This window comes from Canis aureus, chromosome 13, assembly GCF_053574225.1.
Source record: "Canis aureus isolate CA01 chromosome 13, VMU_Caureus_v.1.0, whole genome shotgun sequence".
Classification (NCBI taxonomy): domain Eukaryota; kingdom Metazoa; phylum Chordata; class Mammalia; order Carnivora; family Canidae; genus Canis; species Canis aureus.
In genome coordinates this window covers 24,678,305-24,702,861 of record NC_135623.1, presented here as the reverse complement: position 1 = coordinate 24,702,861, position 24,557 = coordinate 24,678,305, and the positions used below count along the sequence as shown (strand labels likewise).

Sequence of the window (24,557 nt, the reverse complement as noted above, 5' to 3'; positions counted from 1 at the left end):
CCCTGCTTGGCTCCCCGGCCCCGCGGCCTCTGCAGAGCTTGGGAAAACGCTGGATCCTGCCATTTGGGTGTAGGAGCCGCTCTGTAGCTTCTGGGCCATGACCCGGTTGGGCCTGAAGAAGGCTCCATGGGGCCCTCGGGTCCCAGGGAAGGGAGGGGAGTGGTGGACGGAAGGGGAGAGCACCGGGGCTGAAGGTGCCACGAGGGCCACAGGCCGGAGGAGGCCGCAAGGGGGCCGCAGCCACACGTCCTGGCACCTGCGGCCGCGGCGGCCCAGAAGCACCGGCAGGGCCCCGGCGCCCAGTGTGCTCTTCCTCAGGTCTCGGGCCTGTAGCCCCGCAAAGCCCTGTGCCCCGCCGCTGCTGTCTGTGCAGCTGGCCCCTCCCAGTCACCCCTCCACCCCCCAGGTCCAGGCAGGGCCCCCGCAGGTGAAGGCCGCAGGGCATCTGGGTGTATCCCTCCAGGCCTCCGGTGCCCCAGGAGGCTGAGCCACCTGCTGCGCATCGGCAGAGGTTTCTGTCCTCTGGCTTCAGGCTGGGCAAGGCCGACAGGGGCGGGAGGTGGCTGATGGAGGACAGCGGGGTGGCCTCCCCCCAACCCCGCCTCCTCTTGTGGAGCCCCTTGTCCCTGCCCCTGAGGCCGCAGCTCCTATCCAGGCCCTGTCCCTGCCCCTGAGGCCACAGTTCCCGTCCAGCACCCCACCCCACTGGTCCAGCCCCCTGCAGGCTGCAGCTCCAGTCCATGCCCTGTCCAGCCCCCACCCCCTCCGAGGCCGCAGCCCCGTCCAGACCCTGTCCTTGCCCCTGAGGCTGCAGTTCCCATCCAGCCCCCCGCCCCCCATCACCCCAGGCTGCAGCTCCCGTCCAGGCCCTGTCCACACACAGAGAGACAGATGGCCGAGCGGGGAGGGGCCGGGGGCCGAGGGCCAGGTAGAGAGGACGCGAGGAAAGCCGTTTGGTGGCAAAGCCCAGTAATCACCCTGGGAATCTATGTGGCGCCTTTCTCCCTCTGCAAACGCAGTGCTTCTTAATCCCTGAGCACAAGGCGGGGGGTGGGGGGGTGGTGGGGGCAGAGGCCCAAAGAAGAGCCACGGCCTCCCCGCGGCCACGCAGGCTCGGGGTGCACAGCGGGAACCAGGTGGAGGGAGGCTTTCCTTCGCCTGCTCTCTGGTCTGCTGGACACGCTGCAGTTGGCTGATAGCAGGTACTGGATGGTGGGTGTGGGGAGCGTAGGGAAAAATCTAGAGCCCATGGTTTGGTTTTACATCCCTTCTCTCTAAATGCTAAGAACTCTGGCTCAGTTTCTCAACACCTGTGGGTCAGGCAGGAACAGGCTGTTGGAATTTCGGCAATGCTCCCAGGTGTGGAGGGCATGGCCCTCAGCCCCCAGGATGGCTAGGGGCCCGGATTCCACAGGAGAGGATGACACCCAACATTCAGCCTCTCTACTCCCCACCCCGCCGCTGTGTGCAGCTCCTGGGCCCCCCGGAGGAATGAAGGGTAGTATGGCTCAAGGGGAAGGGTAAACCGGACATTTTATTATACACGGTCGCATAAGCGGGCAAGAGTTGCATCTGGAGCGATGCTCCTTGCATCAACTCTCCAATTTATAGGCACCCAGCCCTGACGTCCTTTTCCCGGGCCTGGAGGAGAAGTGGGTGCTCATGTAGGAAAAGGCCGTGGTCCGGTTCAGGAGGACGAGGCCTGGTGCGCCTCATAGTCTCAGTGGAGGAGGCCAAAGCCATTTGAAACACGGTGGCCATCCTGGTAGGTCCACCCGACGCCAGGAGTCTCTCAGGCCCACAAGGCGATGAAGGCCATGAAGGCGAACCCGGCAGCTACGCAGCCCCACTTGAGCAGAGGGGCCTCGGGGCTGGCCAGTTCCCGGGGCAGAACTTCGAGGAAGGTGACGTACAGAAAGGTGCCGGCAGCCACGCCTTCTAACACAGCCTGGGCCAAGCCTCGCCCCCCCTGAGGGTCCCCTTCAGTGGCAGCCAGCCCCAGGACGAGGCCCACGGGGGACATGAGAGCCAGCGACAGTATGGACAACGCGGCCCAGCGGGCTCCAGCGCCTCTGCGCACCAGCCGCAGGCCCACGCCAAACACCACGAGCCCCTTGTGAGCCAGGACGGCCAGACAGAGCTGCACCGTGGCCGCTACCGTCGGCTGCAGCCCCACGGCCAGGCCCTCGAACACCGAGTGAAAGGACAGTGAGAGCAAGAGGACAAGGGACCCAAGGGGCCCCTTCGAGGGAGAGGGTGGCGGTCCGTGGCTGTGCAGTCCCGGGACGTGAGTGCCACCCCACTCCTCCTCCTGCACCGTGGTTCCTCCAGCGGCCCCAGGACAGCACTGCAACGCCAGCGACTCCAAGAGGAAGACCAAGAAGAAGCCCAGGGAGATGAGGAGCTCTCCGTAGGGGTACCCCATCTGGGAACGCAAAGAGGGGCTGTGAGGCGGGAGGGGAAGAGCCCCAAGTATGCGGGGCGGCCACGGGGTGGGAGGCGAGGGACGACCGATCCATAGAAACTGGCCGCCTGCTTGCCCTGCTGGCTCTCACTCTGGCCTTAGCCCCTCTGCTTCAGATGCTTCCAGATGGATGCAGCATATTGGGCGGAAAGAAGGCCAGGGGAAGGAAGCCAAGAGCAGGGATGGGCAGCGACAAGAATCCCGGAGGGACCAAGGGACATGAGGTGTCGGGGTTAGAAATCTGGGGAGTGAGAGGCGTGGCAAAGGGGCCAGAGAAAGGCCGACGGTAAAGCAGAGCTCTTCCTGGGGTCCCACACATCCAAGGGGTGTGCAGGCTTCCCCTTCCCTCTGGGATGTCGGCTGAGGAGCAGAGGGGACGCCCGGTTTCCCGACACCGTCCTCCCAGGAGCCTCTGGGCCTGCTCCCCTCCAGCGCGGGGCCCACGGAGGTACTTGCCTGAGCGGAGTCGGAATCCTCAGAGGCGTTGCCCACCCTTTCCGTCCTGTTCTAGGGAGAGAAAGGCGGGGATCAGGTGCGGGCAGGGCAGCTCGGCTGCCTCCTGCCCCTTCAGCTGCTTGGCTCCCCTCCACGTCCCCTGCGACTGGCCTTCACGCCCCCGGAGCGGGCCTCTCGCTGGCTCCCACCCTCATCCTCTGCCGTCCCCACCACTCGTCTCCGCCACTCGTTTTGCTTATTGCTCCGGCCTCACCGCCCCGCCGCTCACCTGCATCATGAGCCCCTGGATCTCAGACTCGATTCCCTCCAGGGCTTCGGCGGTCATGTGCATGAGCCCCGCTCCCAGGAAGACCCCCGCGGAGGCGCAGCCCAGGAGGCTGAGGGCCCGGCGGTGACGGCCTAGGGAAAGGAGGAGTCACAATCCGGTGGCCGTGAGACGGCGCAGGTGCACAGGAGCCGGAGGCAACACCCCGGGTCCCCGGCTCGGGGACGGTGAGGGCCTCGGAGCAAGGGCTCGGGATGGGCAAGGGCTGCGGCCATGCCGCCGCTTCGGGGCTGGAGGCGGCCGGCGGTACCTGTAGCTGCATCAGTGTGGAACCACTTGAAGCAGATGGGAATAAGGCCGCAGCCCAGGGTGAGGAGCAGCAAGGCCAACAGGCAGCCAATTTTCGCTCCTAGCAGTGGCTCCATCCTGGGGGGGCAGGAGCAGCAGATGCCTCAGAGCGGCAGGTGGCAGTTGCGGGGTTTGGGGCGGGAGAGTGGAAGCAGGTGGTCAGTGCTGGTGTCTGCTCTCCCGAGTCCAGGAGGCTGCTGGGATCCTCCTCTGTTGCGCTGCCTCTGCTTGCACAGCCTGCATAGCTGCCTGGGGCCCTGCCCCAGATTCCCGCCCTCCCCCTACAGGGAGGCCCCTCCCCCGGCTTCCAGAAGGGAAACCAGAAACTCCGGACTCCCTGCCAGGCACAGCCCGAGCTGTGTCTTCTCTTCGGGGCCATGACTAATCCCAAGGCCATGGACACTCTTACTTCACGCCTGGGACTGCTCCAACGCCAGGTGGGAGTCTAGGGTGGGTCCTTCCCAGACCCCTGGGTGCGCCTCATTCAGGGCGTCAGATCTCAAGCCTCCGTGCCCCTTCCACCCCGCCCATGTCCGCAGGTCTCATGGGTCGTTGTGCTGATATCCGAACCCTACCTTTTCAGAGGGGATTTGAGGCCACCTTCAGGTAAGGAGGTGGGGCTGAAAGGTGCGGCCCGCCATGCTGTGCGGACTCTACGGAGGGGACTCCCCTCTCCTGTAACCTCAGAAACACAGCTCCAGGCATGGCAATTTCCAGGTGTGTGGGGGGAGTGGAATCTCCAGCATTACAGTATTAATGCTGTTCCAGCTTTTGACCGGGCCGGTTTTCAGATATACGTAGAGCTTCCCCGGCTCATGATGGGACGACATCCCGATGGACCCACTCTAAGCTGCAGTGCATTCAACGCACCGAAGCAGCCGATCCCAGCCGAGAGCAGCCTCCAGCGTGCTCATGACACCCGGATGCCAAGCCCGCAGTTGGGCAAGATCATCTAACCCAAGTCTATTCTGTAATAAAGTGCTGAAGTCCACGCACTTTGCCACACGCCGTACGGGACGTGAGAAGCAGAGTGGCTGTGTACCAGCCCTCCTGGCACTGCCGCCTGGGAGCCGTAGCTGCGCAGCATCACCAGAGACCACCGTACCCGACTGCCAAGCCGACAAAAGACTGGGTTCTACTGGATGCGCCTCACTTTCATCTCAAGGTTGAAAAGTTTGAAAATCAAGCCATGATAGGTCGGGACCGTGTCCTGGGGGAGAGAGGCTGAGATTTTAGGGCGAAGAAAACTGCTCTAGCCCTGAAACAGTGAGGCTGAGTGAAAAACTGAGAGACGACCCAAGCAAACCGAAGGGTCCTGCCTGGATCTATGGGGGTAGAGATGGAAAACTCAGGCTCCGTGGCGATCAGCTCTTGAGGAAACTGGGCTGGGGAGCTGACGAACCCTGAGAAAGATAGAAGGAAAAGGGAAGAAACCACAGGCTGGGCAGCCTGGCTCCCCTTCTTAGTGGCCCCCTAACAACCTGATGCCCACTGGGCCGGTGCCCGGAGACTGGGGGCAGCTTTCCCTACCAGCCCCACCACTTCCCCGGGAGTCCTGGTCTCTGGTAGAGGCAGCGGCACTCTTACTGGAGAAGGTGGGCTTGGGGTCCGTGTGGGAGCGTGGGCACTGAACACCTGTCATAGGATAGGCCGTGACGACTGGGCCCTGGACCTTTTAAGAATCATGAGATCCATTTCTACGCTTTGAAAACTTTATTATTATTAAAACCTCTAAAGCGAGAACACACAGGGCTACCAGCGCTCCCACCCTGGATGCCAGGTAGCTTCAGCCTTGGCAGGCCTAAGGAAGAAAACACTTGTTACGCATCCTTGTCGACCCTCAGGGGGTCTTCAGCAGGGGACGGGGGCAGCTCCGACTCTGACGGTGTGATCACGGGTAGAAGATCTCCCCAGGAGCTGACGCGAGCACAGCGATACAAATCCCTATAGGAAAGAGAGGTCAGTGTGGGCTGCAGGGTCCTGCCAGCTGTCCCCAACTTTGGTTACAGCCTTGGTACCTGCCATGCTGGCGGGCTGTGATCACAGCGTGCTGCATGTGCCCATCTGGACAGCACAGGTGACAGTGCACGTGGCGTGGCCGTTTAAGGACAGGCTGAGTGAGACGCGGCCATCGAGGAGCTTCCTCTGGACGCCCCCGGGCAAGAATTACCATCGAGAACTTCTCCTCTTTTTGCTTCTTCTTGTTCTGAGATAAAAATATAGAGACGATTTGAAGGGAAAAGAGATGGGAAATAAAATCATGACCCCCCCCTCCCCGAGTCGCTGCAGCCCTTTTCATACTCTGTAAGCCATGCACACCCAGGCCCCCAAACCTCCAGGCTCTTCGCTGACTTCCCCAGCTCTGCCTGCCTCGTACTCTTTATCATCTGCCCCCTCGGACTATTTTCTCTCTGCTGTAGGGTTCTCCGGATACATACCCAGCTGAAGGGGATGCAGTGGTAAGCCTGAGAAAAGCTACAGGCCAGAGGTTTAGAGGCTGCCAACTGGGGACAAGGAAGTTCATGTGGACACTGTGAACACGGAAAAGAACCAGAGAATCATACAACTGAAAACTCAGAGTGGCAGAGTTAAGCAGGGTGAGGGAGATGGGGGCACAGGAACCAGGGGCAGGGAGAGCGGGGAACAACCAAGACCGAGACTGGACGGGGACACAAGACAGCAGAGACTGGCTCAGCTTCACCCTCTCACTCTTCCTGGCCACAGCGGAGTTCAGGTCTTTGCGTGACGGAACGGCAGAGACAACACTCACCGGGGCAAAGACAAAGCCAGGTCGAGGGTCCAGAGGTGACTTCTCCTTCCCCTGAAATAAAAAAAATCAGGCTGGGTCTGAGGGGTGTATTCTTGTAACTCCGCGTCTGTACTCAGTAAACGGAGGCCTCCTTTAACGTTCAATTCTGATAATGACTAACTAGGCTCCTTGAGTTAAGCTGGCTGCTTCTCTAATACTCCAAACAAAGGACTTTTTCTTTGCAGGAGGAGTAAAGCAGGGACTTGGCACGTAACGTGGTGCTCTCCCTTGTCAGCAACCTCTACTTGCAGAAAGGTCCCATTGCAGGACAATTCAATTCACGATCATCCACTGGCTCACACCATCCCCAGAAGATAAGGTTCTTGGCTTAGCAATGCCCTGAGTCAGGGGTCCGTGCACTTTTTCTTTTTTTAAAGGCCCAGGGAGTAGACAAAATCAGTTTCTGTGCTGACTTGTCAACTCCACTCTTCGCAGGCCACATGGCACATACGAAGATGGGTGAGAGGCCAGATGTGCCCGCAGGCCCTGGTTGGCTAGTTACCCCCCTGCACCGTAAGGAGTGCGCGTGCTAACACCCTGAGCGTTACCCCACCACTGCAGGACTCTGAGCAGTGAGGCTCTTCGACTCGCAAGGGAGTAGGGCTAACTGGCGAGATGGTGGCGCAGGAGTGAAAGGAGAAAGAATCCTACCTTGAGGACCAGGTCCCTGGCATCCATGAGAAGGCAGTGGCCAGCTTTTGTTCCATTCTCTACCAATATCTGCTCACCAAAAAGGAGAATAAGCATAAGCCCTGAATTACACGAGGACACAAATGCTAGCAGCTCCGTGGGAACTTCGCCGAGGGAGTCGAGGGCCCTAAAGGAAAGGGCCATCCCCACAGCAGGTGGGGCTGCAGAGCCTAAAAGGGGGACGAACACACCTACGCTTGAGAACAACGGTCAAGTTCCAACGGAGACAAGAGAGAAGGAAACGCGTGAGATCCGTGAGGCTGCTTTACAACTTGAAGGGCAGAGGAATTTCAACTCACCAGAAAGTGACCTGTCTTGCGCCACAGGGTTTGGATGGTCTCAGTGCGGTCAGCCTTGCTGGGCAGTTCACTTAGGGAGAAGGCCGACACCACCACATCGAACTGGACCTGAGAACCCAGACGCGGCGCATGATGGACCTGACACTCCCCCGGCCTGGCCCTTCCGGGAGCGTCACAAACTTCCCTCCCCTCGTATTTGTTCTCTTCTATCTTCTAACACTCCAGGCTGGGTTGCAAAACTGAAATCACAGTTTTCCATCTGCCAAATTCCACATTTAAGATTCTCTGAAGGTCGTCACTTGCCTTGGGTGACACAGGGAGAAACTGCCTGAAGAAGACACCTGGAACGTGAGGCTCCCCGGACGCTGAGCCACCTGTGGAGTGAAGCAGAGGCGTGGCAGCGGTGAGTGCGTAGGTATAAAATGATGTCTCGGCAAGAAACACGCCCCCAAGGATGAAGGACGCCACTAGGGAAGGGCGAGATGCAAAAGGGTAAGCAAACTTGCAAAGGGCTGGGGAGACTGGGTCAGCTGTCCTTTCAATCCTACCCGACCCATCCACGGCCCAGCAAAGGCCTCCACCACCCTCTGCTCAGCTGTGAGCTCGCAGGAAATCAGACTCCTCTTCAGCTTTTAGCCCCCCTCCACTCCCCGGTAAAACACCCTTTCCAGTTTCTGCTCAACTCCTCCAACTTCACAAGAGCCCTTCCTTATCCTTTGTCCTCACCTCTCAGTAGCTTTTCTGCCAAATCCAACATAGCAGCTGAGCTGTCCACACACATATACTCACGGAGGCTCTGGCCCCAAGCACTGTGAGCGGCCCTGAGGTGGCAAAATGTGAATCACCATTTCTCGTGACAGTGTCAGCCCTAAGAGAGCCCTCTGCCCCCAACCCCACCCCTGGGAAACAGAGTGTTAGTTTAAAGCAGTTTTCTTATTTCATTTAGGACTCCTTAAAAAAAAAGGGGCAGACTCAAAAAACGATCTGTAGGCAAAAAAAAACAAACAAAAAACCAAACAAACAAAAAAACCATCTGGTGATATGCCCTGGACTAAATTCCATTTCTTTTTTATCTTCCTAAACATGGGTCTTTTGCTCATCAGAAGTTCCTTTAAGTTCTGGCCCTAATCCACATACCCTCTTACGTCTTACCCGATCCGAGGGACTAAACATTCTAGTTCCCTACTCTCTCCTATTCTCCCCGTCTGGTCTCCCAGTGTCTTGGGGTGTCGTACAAGGCTCTCTAGAGCTAGAAATGACAGACTGAAAGAGACTTACCAAGTGACAGAGCCGGTACCCGAGCCAAAGTCCATTAGGGTTTGGGGCTGGAACTCGGGAACTCGAGTCCGGATCTGCAGAAACACACAATACCCCACAGCAGAGTCAGCGGATGCCTCTCTAGGGCCCCTCTGCATCAGGGGAGCACGGCAGGCCAGATGAGATGTGAATGTTCGTGGAGAGTCAATGGAAACACTTAATACAATGGGAACCTCCTGAAACAGTGATTTTTAGACCTTTCTTGGGTCACAAAATCCTTTCAGAGGATAAACAGAGCTGCTTTAAAAAATAAATAAAAAAAAAAATAATAAAAATAAATAAATAAATAAATAAATAAAAGTGCATGCGTTGTCCCTAGAATCATACCCCAGGAGACCACTTTATGCATAAAGGAAGCGATGGTTAAGGGTTGGAAGCTGAGGGGCTTTCACCTCATGGAACGCCCTGGAGACCGCTGCAAAGCCGCCATCCAGTCTTGCCGCCATATATACCAGGCTCAGTCTCTCATTGTAGCTGCCAGAAAAACCAGAGAGTCACAGCCACCAGGGAATAACGCCCATCCCACAGGCATGAAATCTCTAGAGAGGGGAGAACTCTTACTCCCGGGGCTGAGTACTCTCACTCCTTGGAAGGGAGGGGTCCTGAGCTACACACCGGGCAGGCCTCCCAGACGTGGACTGTGTCTCTGTGCTACCCCAGTCTCCAGCTAAAGACAAGATTTCTTTCCCCTTCTGTAGCCTTTCTAGTCCACCTTACGTCAGTTCTTGCCAATGGTAGGTAGTTCTGCGCAGGGTTTGCAGCACGGCTTGGCGAAGCCTCTCCTCTGCCGGGGGGACGTCTAGGGTGAGAACAAGAATCCACGGTGGGGACCGGGGACGCACAGGGCTCAGATCCAACAGCTGAAGATCGGCCTGCCCACGTCCTCTGCAGCTCCCATCCTGGGCAAAACCTCAAAGCTCACGAGAAGCCCAACCTAGGGGGGAAAAAAATCTCAGGTAGGAGTCACCGCGAGCACCATCACCGCCACGGCGAATCAGACGGTAGCCTGCGTCTAACGGCAGCTCGTTCATCAATACCAACCCCACCCCACAGGTTTTGTGCTCTTTTATTTTTTATAGATTTTATTTATTTATTCATGACAGAGAGAGAGAGGCAGAGACACAGGCAGAGGGAGATGCAGGCTCCATGCAGGGAGCCTGACGCTGGACTCGATCCCAGAACTCCAGGATCACGCCCTGGACCAAAGACAGGTGCTAAACTGCTGGGCCACCCAGGGATCCCCGACTTTGCGCTATTTTAAAGGGAAGTGTTGGGGATCCCCGGGTGGCCCAGCAGTTTAGCACCTGTCTTTGGTCCAGGGCGTGATCCTGGAGTCCCGGGATCGAGTCCTGCATCCAGCTCCCTGCGTGGAGCCTGCTTCTCCCTCTGCCTATGTCTCTCATGAATAAATAAATAAAATCTTTAAAAAAATAAAGGGAAGCATCTCGAAGATTGAAGAGCATCGCGTAAGCACGGTATTCTGTGGATTTTCTCCGGGCTGTGGCGTCTCCGACGTTCCGAGAGGGAAGAAAGCGGGGCCTGGAAGTCTTGGGGCTCAGGATGGCGTGGGTCTGCGGGCCGTGTCCCCCCAGCGCCTACGCTGCACCGGGTGAGGGGAGAGCGGGGAGCACGGGATGCATAAAGGCAGGTGTGTGAGATGGAGAAGCTTCACGGTCGTGAGAGCGGCTCGCTGAGCCCTGCCTGGCCTCCGGGCCCGCTAGGGAGCCGCGTTCCCGAAACACAAACGTAGGCCGTCCCGACCCGGGGCGCCCGGGAGAGGCAAGGGCAGCGGAGGACCCCGTTCGGCGGGACGCGGGCCCTCCGAGCGGCCGACTCTCCTGCAGGCCCCACCTGCGTCCTCCAGCAGCCGCTCCTCCAGGCGCCGCGCGCGCCTCTGCAGCTCCTCCGGCTCGACGGGCACACGGCGGCTCCACAGGTAGTTGCGCAGCGCCGGCACCTGCGCCTCCACGCCGGGCAGCGAGCTCTCTGCGGGTCGGGGATGCAGCGCCGTCAGCCGCGTGCCGCCGGCCCCCGCCCCCCGCTCCGCCTCGGGGCTCGCTCCGCCCCGCCCCGCCACTCACCGAGCAGCAGGGCCCGCGCCGCGGCGGCCAGCACGGGCGGCACCCGCACGCACGGCAGCTGCAGGACGCCGGGGTGCCGGCGGTGCGGCCTCCGCCCCAGGAAGCCGGAGCTGTTGTCCACCTGCGACGCGCCCGGCGCGACCCCCGCGAGCGCCTGCGGGCGGGACGGAGACGCTGACCGCGGCCGGGAGCGCCCACCCGCGGCAGCGCCGCCGTTCCTGAGCCCCGGGGTCCCTCCGGCGCGGGGAGCGGGCACTCACTCGGGACCCGGGGGCTCCGGGGGCTCCTCCGCGCCCGCGGCGACACCGGCTCAGCGTCAGCAGCGGCCGCAGTCCCCGCGCGGTCGCCATGGTGCCGGAGGCGAGCCGGAAGCGGAAATGACGAGACCTGTGACCGCGGAGCAGCGTCAGCCAATGAGAAGAGCGAGTGCTTCTGGTGGCCAATAAACGATCGGTATCACCTCGGAGGGGGTCTGCGCTCGGGTGGGGGCGGGGCCTGGCGGACAGAGGGCGGGACCGGAGGCGGGGCCAGGATAGAGGGCGGGGCCGGGCGAGCAGAGGGCGGGTCCGGAGGCGGGTCCGGGGGCGGGGTCCGGCCCCGCTGCCCCGAGAGCAGGTGGGAGCGGGGCTGGCGGGCAGGGGGCGGGGCCGGAAGCGGGGCCAGGGTAGAAGGCGGGGCCGGGCGGGCAGAGGGCGGGGCCGTAGGCGGGGCCAGGATGGAGGGCGGGGCCGAGGTAGGAGGCGGGGCCGGGCCGGCAGTGGGCGGGTCCGGAGGCGGGGCCAGGATAGAGGGAGGCGCCGGGGTCGGAGTCCGGCCCCGCTGCCCCGAGAGCAGCTGGAAGCGGGGTGGGCGCGGGGCTGGCGGGCAGAGGGCGGGGCCGGAGGCGGGACCAGGGTAGAAGGTGGGGCCGGGCCGGCAGTGGGCGGGGCCAGGTTAGAAGGCGGGGCCGGGCCGGCAGTGGGCGGGGCCGGAGGCGGGGCCAGGGTAGAAGGTGGGGCCGGGCCGGCAGTGGGCGGGGCCAGGTTAGAAGGCGGGGCCGGGCCGGCAGTGGGCGGGGCCGGAGGCGGGGCCAGGATAGAGGGCGGGTCCGGGGGCGGGGTCGGGCGCCCCGCTGCCCCGAGAGCAGCTGGAACCCGGGTGGGCGCGGGGCCCTGAGGCTCGCGTCCCGAAGTCCGGGGGTCGGATGGGCGGGCGGGGACCAGCCCCTTCCTGGGCGCCCCGGAGCCGCGCCGGACACAGGGAAACACTGCACCTGTGTTCCTAGCCTTTCTCTCTGGAAGACTCCGAAGTCTTGGGGTCCCCCTCCTGTGTGCGAACGGCGAATGCAGCTAGGGAAAGATAAGAAAAAGCAAATGGAGGCCCCCCCCAGGATAACAAAATGATAGTCCATAGATTTTTTTCTTTTTTTTTTCTTTTCCCCATGTTATTCCACATAGTACGCTGTGCGCTTGGACGAGTAGGTAACGCGCAGAAGGTTAGGTGCCCGATGCTGCGGGAAGCCCATCCACGCGGCGAGGCGTCCGGGAGACGGAGAAAGGGAGTAAATGGTTGGAGGTCACGCCCAGGATCGCAGAGCTTGTTAGATGACAATTAGATTTAAACCTGGGCAGGTTAGGGATGCCTGGGTGGCTCAGTCATTTGACGGACAGACTCGATTTCAGCTCAGGTCACCATCTCAGGGGCTGGGAGATTGCGCTTCCGACTCAGCGCCTGAGTTGGCTTGAGATTCTCTCCCTCCCCCCTCCATGCTAAATAAATAAATAAATAAATATCTTTAAAAAAAATGAACCTGGGCAATCCAAGTCTGAGCTTTACCTTTATTATTATTATTATTTTAAAGTTTTAATTTATTTATTCATGAGAGACACAGAGAGAGGCAGAGACACAGGCAGAGGGAGAAGCAGGCTCCCTGCGGGGAACCTGATGCGGGACTCGATTCTGGGATCTTGGTATCAGGACCTGGGCCAAAGGCAGATGCTCAACCACTGAGCCACCCAGGCACCGCTGGATCTTTACCTTTAACCAGGTGCTCTACTGGAGATTGTTGGCATTTGAATGCAAATGAGCAAGTTAACTAGGAACCATAGGCCCAATGTCAATTATGATCACCATAGCAGGAGATCTAAGGAGTATTTTCATAGCTGCCTAGAGCCTAGAGCCAAGATCTGCTTCTCCACATGGGTTCAAGGGACAATTCCTTTAAACCTCATACAGGCCTCTGTTCCTGAAGAGAAACGTAGAAGAAGGAGGTTAGTGGGGCAAATTATAGGTACCGTCACTGCAGTTGATCTCAGGGCTGCTACTGGCCCCCATCCATTCTCTCCTTTAATATCCATTCTAATTTCCCCTCACCCCCCCTCTATCATGTTCTCATTCTCAGGTCTTAGTGGCTGACCTGGTATTACGACCCAAACATTCATTCCTGAGGGGTCCAAACCCTTGATAGTCCTATCTCTCTCCGGCTGAGATTGGTAAACATCCATACTCGCAGTTACGATGGAGCTTGGGAATTCTAGGAAGCACCCAAATAGATCACTTGGGTTCTACATGCATTCCTGTCTATCCCCACTGTGTAAAAGCAGCCCTATCTCCTTCCTCCTGCTAAGCAGGACTATTTCACCCTGACAGTCTGGTAACTCCTCTTTTTTTTTTTTAAGATTTTATTTTTAAATGATCTCTACATCCAACATGGCGCTCAAACTCGCAGCCCTGAGATCTCATGCTCTACTGGCTGAGCCAACCAGGCACTCCTGGCTATGCCGCTTCTTATCTGCTGGTCCCTGGACCCAAGAAATCCAAAGTGTCCTGGCAGCAGCTGTTGTATGTAGTTGAATGAGAACTTCAATGTGTCCCTTGGCGGGAGTGCATCCACTTTGGGTACCTGGACCTTTGGCCCTGCAGAGCTCAGAGTTACAGACATGAACGTGCAAAATTTCCCAGTGGGTCAGTGGGCGTGTTGTTAAGTGGAGCCACTCCTGCTTCTGCTTTCTGGTTGCTGAAACCGTGAATTCCTCCTGTTGAGGCCACAGTATAACCTGGAGGTCTCTGGTTTAATAAATACACGATATCCTGAAGAGGGGTACCCATCCTTTCAGAATGTTGCCTCTGAGCTGTTACTATAGCTGTGCCTTTAGGAAGCCAGTCTCCCCTCTCTTCCTTCCCTCCTTTCTCTCCCCTCCCCTCTTGCCTTCCCCTCTCTCTCCCCCTCCACCTCTTTCTTGGAGCTGGAGTGGGCCATGTCTTTTCTTTTGGTCTGAAGTAAACACCAGTCAACTCTTCTCCTTAGTCCTCTACTTTCTTGCAGAGGTGAAGTGATATTACTGAAGTATCTTCAGCAGAAATTAGTGGAGCTGTTCTGAACTGCAAGTAAATAGATTGTCATAGTTTAGCTAATTCTTGGTTATAGACCTCTGTGACTTTGGTTTTACTTATTGAGCTAGAAGAGCCATCTGGTGATCATCTTCACTGCCTTTTCATCTCTGATGTTTACCTTTTATCTTTCCCATATTTGATAAATGATTTGTCCTCACTTGACCACTGATGCAAGGTACACAGGAGGTTCCAAGCCATGGTCTTGGTGCCAAATGTGCAACGTTCCTGGTTATGACGGGCTCTTACTGAGATAGAAAGATTTTCTCTTCTTCGTTCAAACAAACCCCCAGGAGCTAGTTGGGGAACTATCTAGTCCTCATTTGTAAGGCACATGGATACTGACGTTACTGGTTATTACTTGTGATAAATAGACGACATCCTCTTTCAACCCTTTCTTCATAGATTAAAGCTCAATATTTGACATATGCTCTATAATTATTATTGCAAGCAAGGTATGTGGGGAAAGGATTTTTAAAATGCAGGCACATGTCTACTTATTCCCTACTATACATATGGCATTTAGCATACATAGTGCTTGCCACATCAAAGGCACTCAGAAATGTCAAATAAGTATTAAAGATCTAAAAATGTCCCTCTGTTGTCTTCACAAAGAGTGTATATATATCAAATATCCTTTGTTTCTTGGTGGCCATTGGGTAGTTTTTATTTTTTCAATGGAATTCCATGGGCTACATTATTTGTATTCCTCTCGTGTGGTCCTCTTTTCCTATTTAGGAACTTCTAAATGCCTTTCCTTTTGTTGTGTTTTAGACATTTTTCAGAAGGCAAAGGTTTTGTGTTATTTCTGCTTATGATGGTACTCTATGTTCTCTATTTCTATAATTAGTTTCCCACCTTTTGCCAAAGAATGTTTCTTCTGTCTTTGAAGATTGATTCTGTGTCTTGTATTTAATGTTCATTTTTGGAATCTCAGTATATTTTAGATCGATTCTCTGGGAGCCAAGTGAGATGCATTACCCTTTTTTCCCCCATGCAATTAAGGGGAAAATATCATTGTTAGCCAAATTACCAAACTCATTCAAATGTCAGATGTTTAGGTTCCCGACATTTGACTAAGCTTTGTAAACTATACTTGATACAATGTAGAAATGGTGATATAATATAAAGATATCAATAAATTCCAAAATAGGAATTTCAGGTTAGTAGGTCCTGTTAATAAGTTTGGGGACCAAGGTACATATTCAGCAGGTAGACATTGTGTATTTCCACCAGCTGGACTGTTGCTGGAATGCAATTAACATGACCCTGGTCTCAGGATGATGGTTGTCCAAGAGAGGATGAGGCCAGGAAAATTCTTAGAGTGACAGAGACTCATTAGATTGGCCAAGTTGAGTGAGAATAAAATTGTTGAATTTCCTCACTACTTACAGCCCATTGACAAGTCCTTGAAACAGGCAGAGTGACATTCCTCTAGGGACTCAGCTGCCCCACTGTTAATACTTTGCTCAGGGCAAAAGGCAATCTTAGCTCAACCCTCAGGATCCTGTAGGTCTACTTTAACATATAGATATTCCTTTGGAAGCTTCCTTTATCTCTACCCGCCCACCCCCAAGATACATGTTGGCGATCATCCCCTAAGTATAGGACCCCCCAATATACATCTGACAGGTCTCATGACTCAGGTTTTACTAGACAGTAATAAATGATCTTTTCCCAACAATAGCTGGCTCCCTCAGGGTCCTAGAAACCTTGCTTCCAAAATTCCTTAGAGACTTACACCATCCCTAACCCCTCCAAACTTGAAAGTATACAGTGGGCCCCTCCTCATGACCCCAGTGCAACTCCTCAAGTGCCCTGACCCTGCCTTAACAAGGGAGAGGGGGGGCTTGCTGAACTGTACCTTTTTTTTTTTTCTCATCTTGGACATGTATTTTATTGTATAGAAATTTCCTGCCGAATTTGTCAAGAGATGCCTATGAGAATCTAAATTGGAGAACAGGGACAGGCAGGCCTGTCAGCTCTTCCTGCAAAACCACACAACACTGGGACAACAATTAGCCGAGCCTTAGGGTACAAGGTGATGGACCACCCAAGGTACCAAAGATGTCTCAAAAATTCTTGGCCGTCGCCTTTGAACCCTACTGTCTTTCCTATACCATATGGTGCCCAATATGGGGCTTTGAGTCTTTTCACCTGGACTCTGAACCTCAATGCAGACTTGGTGAGTACTTTCTCTCCTCTTCCTTTACTCTCATTTCAGGGACTTTTCAAGGAATGTAGTCTTTGTTTGTTTGTTTTTTAAAGATTTTATTTATTTGACAGAAAGAGAGCACAAGCAGGGGGAGTGGCAGGGAGAGGGAGGGGGAAAAGTTTCCTTGTGGAGCAGGAAGCCCAAAGCAGGACTCCGTTCCAGGACCCTGGTATCATGACCCAAGCCGAAGGCAGATGTTTAACCAACTGAGCCACCCAGGAGCCCCAAGGAGTACAGTCTTATTAGGACACTTTCCTGTCGATTGCTCAGGTTGTAATCCTCTAGCCCGTGGCTACTCTACAGGGAGGAGGAAGCCTGTTTTTTGGCTGGAAGTTAGTGCCTAGCTGGATTGGTAATAAGACCCAGAAATTCGATGCCCTCTCTTTATTCCTGTCCGTATACAAAGTTGTCTGGGGCACGGGATAGCCACCAAAGTCACCAGGACAGCTGCCAATCTTAAGACTCTGTGTGATGTTTCCTCCTCATTGGCCTAATGTGATTCCCCTTAGCATCCTGGCCTAGCTGCTTCTGACTGCAGGACTTCCACTGGGAGCGGGCCAAAATCAGTACCCAATGGAATTAAAACCTAACGGGGGACTGTTTCCTAGGGAAGTTGGCTGTAAGGACTACGTGTGTTGGAATGTTGCTTAGATCATGATGGATTTTTATCTTTACTATTTTTTGTCAATGTCTTCTACTAACTACTTAAGCTACAGAATTGGGTAATTTCCCCTTGTAAAACTCTTCTAGTGTTCTCCATGGGCTAAAAACAGGGTGCTTCAAGGCACCCAACTGTAGCCTAGGATGCGAAGAGGAGGGGGTGTGTGACACTAACATCCCTCCCACAGGGGCCTTTATCATCAGCTGTAGTCATAGGAATTTTTGTTTGAGGGACGCCTCCAGTTGCTTTGACACCAGGAACCTCTGACATATCCTACAGGTGGGATGCTACCCCAGGAGTGGCGGGGGGTGGGGGTGAGGGTGGGGGGAGATTTTCTAGGTAACGGACCTTCTCGACTTCTCTTTTCTTCAGTTCATAAGGGCTCTCCCTTGGGGGTGCCTTTTACCACACTGGAAACCATTCAGACTGCAAGACTTAGGAAAGGACTGATCTCCTGTCACATTGTGTGGCCTCAGGAGGATCTGTCAGACCTCTTCTGCAGAAAACAGGGAAGAATGTGTTTGCCTGAATGTGTCTGGCTAGTAAAGCTCCCCCTGACATATTGGATGATAATTATCTAGATAGGCTTCCTCCAGATAAACCCAAGAAGAGCACCCCCTGGATCTAACACCACCCACTCCAGATTTCCCCACTAGGGTATCTGGTAAAAAGTGACAACAGGATGGGGATCCCTGGGTGGCTCAGTGGTTGAGCATCTTCCTTTGGTCCAGGGTGTGATCCTGGAGTCCCAGGATCTAGTCCCATGTCGGGCTCCCTGCAGGGAGCCTGCTTCTCCCTCTGCCTGTGTCTCTGCCTCTCTCTCTGTGTCTCTCATGAATAATAAATAAATAAAACCTTAAAAAAATTGACAATAGGGAGGATCCAGGTGGGACATATTTGGTATTTAAACTAAGTTAAGTTTGGCGGTTTAATTAAGATAGACATCTTTAAAGTTATCAGCATTAAATATGAAACTTTTATTCTATCTAGGTTTGGTAAAGGTCAAGTAAGCTTGTGTTATCTCTGTTGCAATTTGTCAGCAAAAAATGACTTAAAATGATGGTGAATCTGCTCTGTCTCAAAGTTTTCATGGGTAATTGTTAAGATAGCTTTCAAAGTCTTTGGTAACATGAAACTTTAAAGTTTTGCTTGGATGATAAATGGGGTTAAAGTCATTGGACATCTAGGTCTTTTCCAAATAGCAGAAAGTGCTAACACATTGATTACTGGACATAGGTTTTTGTTTTTGACTTCTTGAGACATTAAGGATATTTGTGTCTGTTGGCAAACAAACATGCTTTGTGCTTAACTGATTCATAAATTTGCCATCTAAAGAGTTCTGGTGTAACAGTTCACAACTGGTTACTACTTAGTCTTCACTGGAGACTAAAGTTTCTAAGTGCAAAATTCTGCTAAATGTAATTAAGATTGATGGAAATAAGGGAAGCAACTCTGTATGCAGAAAGGTAGGAGGTATGTAAGAAAGATAATGGGAATGGAAATACATTTTTGTTGAAGGTGAGAGAAGGTGATTTTGTCCTAAATGAGACCGGTTGTTTGGAGAGAAATGGCTGCGGACAAAATCTGAATGCATAGGAAAGTTGTAGAAAATGGGAAAACTTTGGAAAGGAGTTTTATATTTGGTCAGGATGGACTAAGACTGAAATGAATGAATTTTAAAAAGATTGAAAGTCTGCTTTCCTTCTGTTAAAAGAGAGTTTTCTTGAATTGTTGGTCTGCTCTTGATTAAAAAATGTAAACAGTTGTTTTTTCTTTGCTTGCCCAGAAAAATGAGTTTCTAGGTTTTACCTTTATCAGGTCTTTGATGATCCCTAATCCTATTTAGTCATGTCAACCTTTTCTAAGGTTTTAACAAACTTCCTCAAGATTAAATCATAAATGAAGTTTTGTTGACAAATTAGGCTTGTTTATTTGGTACGTTGCATTCTGGTATAAGGTCATTGCACCACCAGATATTCTGATTATTGAAGTGTTATGTGTCACAGAAGTAGCTGAATTTCCTTGTCAATTGCATCATAATGAACTTTTAAATTGGATCATTACCAGTGTCCTCCATTTCTGAGTTCTTGTCATTTATAATGGTTCCTATTCCCTTGCAAAATGAGTTTCATCTTCAAGGAGATTCGTAAAAAGGACTTAGGACAAATACAGGTGCTTGATATATTTAAATTCCTAAAACCGAAATGGGTAAGAATTTCCAGAACTAATTAAGAGACTACATTCAAACTGAACAAGAATTATTCACATGGAAATAAATGAATTTAAAAAAATGACTGTAGTTTTGTGACTCTTGTTTGAAACATCGATGATTCTCTAATGTTTGCTCTTCCAGATTAAGGAAACTTTCTCTTAAGATACCTATGACTTACAAAAATGTGGTAAATTATCCATTTGTGAACAAATTAAAGCATCTCTCTACCTGAACCCTCCGAAATTTAAAAGGTCTCAGTAAGTATTCTTTCTTCCATGGCAATCATAGTCATTTGCCTTCGTTCAATTAAGAATCTGTCTTGCAACAGGACACCATTGGAAATATTGGCTATTTTACCAAGGTTTTGACTGGAACGTCATATTTGAGAGAGACATACATAGACTCAGATATGACAAAACAGCTTTAAGGAACTAAGGTTGACTTTATGAAACCTGGAGCCATAAATCCCATTGGAAATGTTGGCTTGACACCTTGCTTACAGAGTTCCTAGCAGCCTTACCAAGTGAGCAAAGAATGTCACTTTCTAGCAGGTACAGGAACTTCAGGATATATATTGGGGACCTCATGAAGAGGAATCCACCCAAACTTAGAGGTCTTGTAGGCAACATCTGATGGCAAATATTTGGCTTGGCTTCTGGCCTTGAGGCTAAGAGTTCAGCTTAGAGATTCCTTATAAAAATTCCGGCAAAGCAGATTTTAAAAGAATCTATATGGTCAATTGCTATTCTTGCTGAGCTTATGTAAATAATTAGGCCTATTTGTTAAAATCAGACTTTTTTTTTTTTTTTTTTATGATAGTCACAGAGAGAGAGAGAGAGAGAGAGGCAGAGGGAGAAGCAGGCTCCATGCACCAGGAGCCCGACGTGGGATTCGATCCCGGGTCTCCAGGATCGCGCCCTGGGCCAAAGGCAGGCGCCAAACCGCTGCGCCACCCAGGGATCCCAAAATCAGACTTGTTTTACAAACAAATTAGCCTCGATTTGGCTATCTCTGGGAATAAAGGTAAGTTTAGAGAGAAAAATTATGTTTCAATAACACACCTTTGCAGATGTTAAATCCTAGTTCTGATTGTCTTTGAATGTCGTTTGCCTAAGCTAGACAGCTTTAGGAAAATTTTGGAGAAATTGCCACAGTAGCTCATGTATAGACAATCTTCATGCTTGTTAGTCTGTGTAGATAATAGCAAGACCCCATGGGCATATGATTATTTGAATAGCTGAAAAATGGAATAGATGCCACAACAATTGTATAACTTTAGCTTCGATCAATTCCGTAAGGCTGGGATGACAAAATTGCTCCTTAAAAGCCAGGCCATAACCTCGCTTCATGGGGTTAACTATGGGTTTGTGGAGATAATGGATGACCACACTTTATGATTAGATTGGATGATGCACTTGGGGATGCTCTTTTCTCCTGAAACAAGTCTTCTCCCACTTGTCAATGATTGTTAAGACTGGACCTCAAAGAGGGCTTCTTGATGGTTTTACCCCTTAGGCATATTTATCCTAGAAGCCACCTCTGTTGATGTATAATTGCAAACAAATGTTTTAGCCAAGCATGCAACAGCTCTCCTGGTAACAGGAGCCTCAAAGCTCACTCTGGAACAGTAATGACTGTAACGACTTCACATCAGGTCCAGAGTATCTTAGCGATCAAAGGCCAGCAATGGATGAGGGAAAGCCAGCTTATTTAATACCAGTCTATACTTATGGATATACCTCAAATAATACTTAAAACCTGTCGGATTTTAAACCCAGCTATCCTTATGCCTGGACCTGACCATTGTACCTTTATAGAGCACAACTATTCAGAGGTTATTGATTTTGTTTATTCTAGTCAACCAGATTTAGAAGATCCCCCCTTTTTAAAAGATGTTATTTATTCATTCATGAGAGACACAGAGAGGGAGGCAGAGACACAGGCAGAGGGAGAAGCAGGCTCCATGCAGGGAGCCCGATGTGGCTCGATCCCAAGACCCCGGGGGTCACGCCCTGAGCCGAAGACAGTTGCTCAACCACTGAGTCACCCAGGCATCCCAAATAAAATCTTTAAAAAAAAAAAAAAAAAAACAAGATCAAAGCCCTAAATGACACTCAAAATTGCATTTTTCTAGTGAATACTTAAGGAACACAAATGTGTAAAGCAGTTTCACAAAATAGAGTGGGATTAGATGTTTTAACTGCTGCACAAGGTGGAAGTTGTGTTACCATAAAAAACAGAAATCAGGGTATACATTCCAGATTACTAACAAAATCTTTCTGGGTTTCTGACATGAATACTCAAATCAGTCAAATCTCTTTCCTTTAATGATTGGTTAAACTCCTGGACTGAAAATTTTTGTCAACTATCAAAGGACTCTTATTTGAGCTTTTTCTTTGTATTATTCTAATCATGTTTTGCTGTTTTCTTCCATGGCTCTCCACCTGGTGCCGAGGCTCCTTCACTGCTGTAACTTCGAGCCCACAGATAATCCTTCCCGCTCGGGAAGATCCACGCATGTGGTCTCCCTTGGCGGCTACTGCCTTTGCCTTTCCTAACTCCTATATCTCTAGGAGACCCGATGGACCAGTGTCGACCCATAGGTAGGGACATCTCTACACCCCTATTCGGCAGGAAGAAGCTACAGAAAATGAGACTTTCTAATCTCAACAACCTTAAAGATTTAAGGGTCACACTTGTTCAGGGGAGGGGCACCTGGGTGGCTCAGTCAGGTATAAATCTGCCTTTGGCTCAGGTCATGATCCCAGGGTCATCGGGCTCCCTGCTTAGTGGGGGCCTGTTTCTTCATGCCACTCTCCCTGCTTGTGCTCTCTCTCTATCTCAAATGAATAAATAAAATCTTAAAAAAAAAAAAAAAGCAACAAATTTTCAGGAGGGATTGATGTGGGAAACAAAAGCAGAAGAAAAGTTATTAAATTTCTGTACTACTTACAGTCCATTGACAAGTCCTTGAAACAGGCAGAGTGACATTCCTCTAGGGACTCAGCTGCCTCTCTGTTGACACTTTGCTCAGGGCAAAAGGCAATCTTAGCTCAACCCCCAGGATCCTGTAAGTCTACTTTAACATAAATATTCCTTTGGAAGCTTCCTTTATCTCTATCCACCACCCCCCCTCCACTCCAAGATACATGCTGGCAATCATCCCCCAAGCACATGACCCCCCAAAATGCATCTGACGGGTCTCATGACTCAGGTTTTACTAGACAGTAATAAATGACCTTTTCCCGACAATAGCTGGCCCCCTCAGGGTCCTGGAAACCTTGCTTCCAAAATTTCCTTAGAGATTTACACCATCCCTAACCCCTCCCAATTTGAAAGTATATAATGGGCCCCTCCTCATGACCCCAGTGCAACTCTACCTGCCCACAGGTCCTGTCCCTGTGCTTTAATAAAATCACCTTTTTGCAGCAGAGATGTCTCAAGAATCCTTTCTTGGCCATCAGCTTCGAACCCTAATGTTTTTCCTACATCGCCCTATTTATGAGATTTCTTAAGAACAATATAATATCATAATTTGACATGGTGAGGTGAAAACCCTCTATTAAAACAAGCTCACTGCAATGGGGGATGAATCTTTAAAAAAATTTGTTTAAGTAAACAAATCATACAATGTACAATATATGCCCAGTATTCATTGACTGACATCCTTCTGATTCATTTCTATGTATCTTAGAGCTATAAGCGCTCTTCTTTTTCTTTTTTCTTTTTTTACAGATTTTGCTCATTCATTTGACAGAGATTGAGAACACAAGCAGAGTGCGAGGGAGAAGCAGGCTCCGTGCTTGGCAGGGAGCCAGATGTGGGGCTCTATCCCAGAACCTTGGGATCATGACCCAAACTGAAGACAGATCCTCAACCAACTGAGCCACTCCGGCACCCCAGCAGTCTCTTCTTGTTACTCACTTTCCATTGTTGAAGAAAAAAAAATTCACCTGAGAATGAGAAGATCTAATTAAGATAGGGAAACTGCAAGGCCCCATTAAAAAAAAAAAAAAAAAGCTGTTTTTTTTTTCTCCCTTTCCTGTTTCTATTCTTGCAAGGACCTACACCCCTATCTTACACATGCCTAAGTGTATATCCTCCTTGTCGGGAACAAGTAGTTAATAATTTCTTTGGAGGCTTCCAGCACAGTGGAGAGCATCTGGGGAGCAACAGGCGAGAATAACCGGGCGAAGCCACATGTGTGTATTCCAGACCACTGGCCCTGGACATCTCCATCCTAAGACCCCTTGGCTCCAGGGAATAAGTGATTTATGATGCACTCCTGGTTCCTGTCCTTGTTCTGACCAGTTCCTGGCTGCTGGAGAGGACACATGCACCAGACCACAATTATCAATAAAGAGCCCAGACCCCAAGCAAAGATGAGACTTTCTCTCCTTTCCTTTCTCCGTATCCCAGATCCTCTTTCTGTGTCTGTATTCTCTCTATGTCTTCAATAAACTCTGCTCTCAGTTCTCTGCTCTTGTTTGATTTCTATCCAATGCCAAGCCAAGGACCCTCTGGGCTGGTCCTGTGGGACCCCTTCTGGGTCCTCAAACCTGGCCAACCTGCATCATAACTGGCCTTATTACTCAGTGCATGAATCAGAAACCATCCCATCTAGCAAATAGAGGGGAGCTCAGGAATCATAGGAAATGGAAGGTTTTCATGGGAAAGAGGGTGGAACAAGAAGTTATTAGCAAAAGAAAAAGAAAAAAAAAAAAAGGTTGTTTCAGATCAGGAAGTCCTCTGTGGATCAGGGGGTTTCATCAGGCCGATTACTGCACTAGTGCTGAAATTTCAGATTGACTGTTAAGAGGTCCTATTCCTGGGGTAAATTCAAATTAATTAAGTCTTTCTTTGCTGTTGTGGGGGGCAAATGATGACATTTTGGCCTTTTGTTCCTTTTCCTTCTCCTCCTCCTTCTCTTTTATTTTATTTAACACCATCAACTGGGAACTACAACCTGGGCTGGCCAGATGCCTTCTAGAGAACGGAGTTTCCACCAGTGGCTCCTTGTCATTAACGTAAAGGAAACCTGGGTGATGGGATGTGTACGGCTTAGAGCAGAGCCTCCTCAACAGGAGAAATAGAACACAGAGTTTTCCCTTCTGACCAAACCTGTAACAACATCTCTGTACCAGAAGACACCACTTCCTGAGTCAAGCTGGGCTGTCATCTGTGAAATCTGGCAGAAAGTGAAAAATAATGACAATTTTTATAAAATTCTGGAACAGAATGTTATTTATTTTTCTATTTTATTTATAAATTTTATTTATCCATTTTGTTTTATGCTCACTTTGAGAAAAGTTTTAGAAGAATGAAACTGCATGTAGATGAAGTCAAGCCAGCACATCATAAATTTCAGGTT

The 24,557-nt window shown here is 51.5% G+C and overlaps 2 protein-coding genes and 1 long non-coding RNA gene across 9 annotated transcripts; 1 reads left to right on the top strand and 2 right to left on the bottom strand.

Annotated features, from left to right (window-relative positions):
* Positions 1-1,516: 1,516 nt before the first annotated feature.
* SLC39A2 (solute carrier family 39 member 2) lies at positions 1,517-5,190 on the bottom strand. 2 transcript variants are annotated; one of them, XM_077845473.1, is made up of 4 exons: positions 3,496-5,095; positions 3,189-3,319; positions 2,921-2,971; positions 1,517-2,425 (listed from the first exon to the last, which is right to left on the bottom strand). In XM_077845473.1, exons 1-4 carry the CDS (start codon positions 3,608-3,610, stop codon positions 1,793-1,795), a joined length of 930 nt encoding a protein of 309 aa, XP_077701599.1. In that variant the 5' UTR covers positions 3,611-5,095; the 3' UTR covers positions 1,517-1,792. The 2 variants fall into 2 exon arrangements, with proteins under 2 accessions (XP_077701599.1, XP_077701600.1); XM_077845474.1 differs by having other exon boundaries at positions 2,288-2,425; positions 2,921-2,966; positions 3,496-5,190.
* A 37-nt stretch (positions 5,191-5,227) lies between these two features.
* Positions 5,228-11,090, bottom strand: METTL17 (methyltransferase like 17). 2 transcript variants are annotated; one of them, XM_077845466.1, is made up of 14 exons: positions 10,990-11,090; positions 10,730-10,883; positions 10,500-10,634; positions 9,366-9,447; positions 9,041-9,122; positions 8,610-8,683; positions 8,058-8,152; positions 7,635-7,705; positions 7,332-7,439; positions 6,994-7,062; positions 6,304-6,354; positions 5,972-6,064; positions 5,552-5,739; positions 5,228-5,477 (listed from the first exon to the last, which is right to left on the bottom strand). In XM_077845466.1, exons 1-14 carry the CDS (start codon positions 11,077-11,079, stop codon positions 5,354-5,356), a joined length of 1,416 nt encoding a protein of 471 aa, XP_077701592.1. In that variant the 5' UTR covers positions 11,080-11,090; the 3' UTR covers positions 5,228-5,353. The 2 variants fall into 2 exon arrangements, with proteins under 2 accessions (XP_077701592.1, XP_077701593.1); XM_077845467.1 differs by having other exon boundaries at positions 5,556-5,739.
* A 181-nt stretch (positions 11,091-11,271) lies between these two features.
* LOC144282174 (uncharacterized) lies at positions 11,272-23,658 on the top strand. Of its 5 annotated transcripts, none has more exons than XR_013350507.1 (6): positions 11,297-11,344; positions 12,166-12,755; positions 16,006-16,283; positions 19,328-19,447; positions 20,022-20,209; positions 22,922-23,658. It is a non-coding gene; the product is annotated as an uncharacterized LOC144282174 (long non-coding RNA). The 5 variants fall into 5 exon arrangements; XR_013350509.1 differs by lacking the exon at positions 11,297-11,344 and adding an exon at positions 21,642-21,789 and having other exon boundaries at positions 11,925-12,755; XR_013350506.1 differs by lacking the exon at positions 12,166-12,755 and having other exon boundaries at positions 11,272-11,344.
* The last annotated feature ends 899 nt before the right edge of the window (positions 23,659-24,557 follow it).

Coding starts and splice junctions, on each gene's coding strand:
- SLC39A2 (XM_077845473.1), bottom strand. CDS start 3,610: ATGGAGCCACTGCTAGGAGCGAAAATTGGCTGCCTGTTGGCCTTGCTG. Junction 2,972..3,188: donor TCCAGGGGCTCATGATGCAG/GTGAGCGGCGGG, acceptor TTCTCTCCCTAG/AACAGGACGGAAAGGGTGGG. Junction 2,426..2,920: donor AGGATTCCGACTCCGCTCAG/GCAAGTACCTCC, acceptor TTGCGTTCCCAG/ATGGGGTACCCCTACGGAGA.
- METTL17 (XM_077845466.1), bottom strand. CDS start 11,079: ATGGCGACCGCGCGGGGACTGCGGCCGCTGCTGACGCTGAGCCGGTGT. Junction 10,635..10,729: donor GGCGCGGGCCCTGCTGCTCG/GTGAGTGGCGGG, acceptor CCCGACCCGCAG/AGAGCTCGCTGCCCGGCGTG. Junction 6,065..6,303: donor CTGGCTTTGTCTTTGCCCCG/GTGAGTGTTGTC, acceptor CCGTGTTCACAG/TGTCCACATGAACTTCCTTG.